This window comes from Buceros rhinoceros, unplaced genomic scaffold (genome assembly GCF_000710305.1).
Source record: "Buceros rhinoceros silvestris isolate BGI_N320 unplaced genomic scaffold, ASM71030v1 scaffold7802, whole genome shotgun sequence".
NCBI classification, from domain to species: domain Eukaryota; kingdom Metazoa; phylum Chordata; class Aves; order Bucerotiformes; family Bucerotidae; genus Buceros; species Buceros rhinoceros.
This window is the reverse complement of record NW_010397090.1, coordinates 16,885-20,327: the sequence shown is the minus strand read 5'-3', so window position 1 is coordinate 20,327 and position 3,443 is coordinate 16,885. Positions and strand designations below refer to the sequence as shown.

General features: G+C 55.4%; 1 protein-coding gene across 1 annotated transcript in view; it reads right to left on the bottom strand.

Annotated features, from left to right (window-relative positions):
- Positions 1–11: 11 nt before the first annotated feature.
- The window catches only part of ADAMTS3 (ADAM metallopeptidase with thrombospondin type 1 motif, 3), a gene marked incomplete at both ends in the record, with an annotated part of 11,964 nt that continues 8,532 nt past the window's right edge, over positions 12–3,443 (bottom strand). The window contains 5 exons of the mRNA XM_010146107.1: positions 12–49; positions 133–265; positions 381–546; positions 783–946; positions 2,862–2,945. Of these exons, the coding sequence (XP_010144409.1) occupies positions 12–49; positions 133–265; positions 381–546; positions 783–946; positions 2,862–2,945 (585 nt within the window). The remainder of the gene's footprint in view (positions 50–132; positions 266–380; positions 547–782; positions 947–2,861; positions 2,946–3,443) is intronic.

Here is a 3,443-nt window from a genome sequence, read left to right as displayed (position 1 = left end):
GGAGCCCCCGCAGGTCTTTGTGCAGTGCTCCCACTCCTCTGCTGCCCACCTGCGAGGACACGGGAATAAGACACTGCTTGCGCCCACCCCACGAGGACCCCCCGCCCCGGCCTTTGTGGGGGCCGCACTTACAGAGGCTGGGAGCACTCATGGAGGTTGCACATCCTGCGAATGGGCTTTGGCTTTTTGCTGCCTTCACAGAAGCTGCGGTGAACCATTTTGTTGTCGCTTTTCCTGCGGCACCCGTACTTGGTGTACTGAAACCCTGGAAAGCATTGCGGGAGGATGAGGGGAAAGAGCTCCTTGGAAGAACTCCTGGCCGGTGCCACTCCGGGCAACCTTTTCACTCAGTACCAGAAGGTGCCAGGGCATCTCTTTACCTCCACCGCAGGGTTTGGAGCACTGCGACCAACTCTTCAACGCCCACTCAAAAGTGTCGACTTCCTCCTGCAGGACGTTGTTGCTGTTGATGGTCGGCACCGAGTCCTCGTGGATGATGTATTTGTAGGTCAGGCTGGCTCTCGTGTCGTTCTCCCGCGGGATGATCTATCAACAACCAAACGTCAAGAGCGGCACAAACCCAGAGCTACGATTTACTCCTTTGCAAAGCAAAGAAACATCACAGAGTGCTTTGGGGTGAAGGGACCTTCAAAGCTCACCCCAACCCCTCTCCAGTGAGCAGGGACATCTACAGCTAGATGGTGTGGCCACATCATTTCCGTGGCTCGAGAGCGGGGTCTCACCCTGGGTTGCCACACAATGCTCTGTCTGGATCCACCTACCAGCACAACCACCGCGTCGTGCAAGGGCCCGTCGGTGTGGAGGGTTTCTATGTCGTCTTCTATGTTGTACTCCCACTCCACGCCCAGGTCGATGAACGACCGCGGTCTGGCCTCCTCCCCTTTCCCGTTCAGGATGTAGTGTCCCGTGGCCTGGTTCTTGATGGCTGGAAGGATTGAAAACTCAACAGTCGTGTCTCCCACTGCAGCGGCTGACGCCAGACTCAACGGAGATACTACACCAGGCCTTGCCTAAGCCCAGACTGGTGTGGCTGGGAACGCCTGTCAGCGTACCAGGCACCTCGGCAGACTTTAAGTGCCTTTCTCCTCACGTTTTAGTTTCTTCTGCGTACACCTGTACGTACCAGATGCTAAAACCAGCAAGGAAGAGCTGGGGCACCCAAACCCCTGGGAAACCGCTTCATTTCGGGCTCCTGCCCCACACCTTACAAGTCATGTGGTGACTGAAGGCTCAGACCCACCCCCACCCAGCACACCAGGAGCCGAGTAAAAGGCTGTGAAATTCCATGGGAGATCCCACCCCTCTCCTGTGAGGAAGCGGTGGAAAATGGTGAGCAGCAGGACACGAACTGGTTGACCACAGCGTGAGCTGTCCCAGGTGAGAAATACACAGTTTTGACCCCATCACATGTAAGCGGTGACAATCTTGGGTTAGTAAACATGCAGACTGGGACCAGTCGAACATTCTGAAGAGCTCCCACGAGAGGTGGGAGTTGGTTTGCTGAGCTTATGCTGCAGGACTCAGCCCTTCACATGCAGGTTCGGATGCGCGTATTCACCCGCAACGCTCTGATGGGGTTATCTCGTTTCTCAGGTTCTTCCGCATGACTGCCCCGTGCTGCGCATCATGCCTCAAAGCCAAACCTGAGGAGGACAACACTTACCAAGAAAGTGAGGAGAAGCCTCGTCTTCTTGGATAAACACATGTCGAGCACCAGGAGGGATATCAAACATCTTAAGGTACCCTTTGGCATGTGTAGTGGTCAATGGAGAAAGCGGAGGTGGAAAGAAAAAGTAATAGCCGTGGTTAGGAGGGCACTACGCGACCCAGCTCCTCCTTGCAGGAGAGGGCATCCATCACCAACCGAGCAGCAGCGTCGGGCAGAACCAGAGCAAATAGTTTTGTAACGTGCTCGGCAGGACCTCTGTGCGGTTCTCCTCTTCAGGGAGAGGAGAAGGGCAGTTACGAAGCTATTTGTCACCTGACGAGCTGCACTGCTGGCAGCCACGTCCATTAACCAGTCAGGCAAAACCATGGTTCCTATGGTCCTGGGCACGCAAACGTCTCCCTGGCTGATTCTCCAAATCGCCCAGCAGCCCGGCTGCAGGTTTGAGTTCTCTCCCTGGCATGGTAGATGTTCATGGCTCTGTTTACTTTGGAGACTTCCAGGGCCGGGAAAGGTGCAGGGCATGATGGCCCTGCACTGCAGAAAAGGCGTCTCTGTATGGAAGTCAACCCAAACCATCCACAACCGCCGCTGTGGACCGCGCCAGTTCAGCTGCTGAAGTGATGGGGCTGGGCTCAGCGCTCTGCTGCTAAAAGGGAAACGCTGTTCCCAAACCCACCCCACCCCCCCACACCCGCCGCTGTGGACCGCGCCAGTTCAGCTGCTGAAGTGATGGGGCTGGGCTCAGCTCTCTGCTGCTAAAAGGGAAACGCTGTTCCCAAAGAAAATGGGGCTCATTTTGAATTCCGATGGTTTATCTGCCCAGCGCACGAGGTAATTAGTGCCACACTGTGAAGCGCCGTCATTAGGAAGACTAAACCCCCTGCTCGGGACCTGTCAGCGGGTGCTCCTACACCACGTTTTCCTCACGAAGCGCTCTGAGCGCTCGCCATTTCCCCGTTCCCCTTACTTCCTCTTGAACAAGAGCGGGTTTAACCACGGCCGTGGCTGACGAGCCACCGCCCCAACGGCACTGGCCACCCCTTCGCCTCTCGAGCATAGGAAACATAAAGCTTTTGCCTGACGTGGCGCTGTCCACCGAAGCCTGCGCGGGGACACGGGGGCTCTGGGGTTGCCATGGATGCTCCTCGTCCTGCAAGCCCTCCGAACTTACCCAGCGTATTTTTAGCCTCCTTTGTTTCAGAAAGGGAGACGTTGCGAGCTCCTTTGGGCAACGTCAACGCTCCTCTGGTCTCCCCTTAAACAGAACGGCCGCAGTTAGTGCTACGGGGGCCCAGCCTCGTTCTTTCATTGACCCCTTTGTCAGCCAGATGGTCTTTACCAGCGCGAGGCACAAGTTTTTACAGATCTTTGAATTTAGAGCGGAATCAGACCCATCTAGCAAACGTTAACGGCCAATGAAAGCCAGAGCAGTGACAGATCGGGGAGGTGATTTTAAGGTGGATACTTGCAGATTTCATTTTGCAGAAACTGGAATTCTTTTTGGCACCTCTTGCTTAAATGTTTCCCTGTTGGAAGAGGTCAAGCAGGCTTTTTAATGACTGGGTTGCCAAAGTCACGGGACAACAATACAGATGTAACGAGACAGGAGGCTGGAGGAGCAGCCTGAGGTCCACTTCTCCCAGAGCCGGACTGGCCTCTGCACTGCCCAACCCCTCGCTCTCCCTTCCAGCAGGGCTGTGAGAACTACGGTCGGTAAACTTTTCCACTTGGTCGCTAACAATCAGTAAGTATT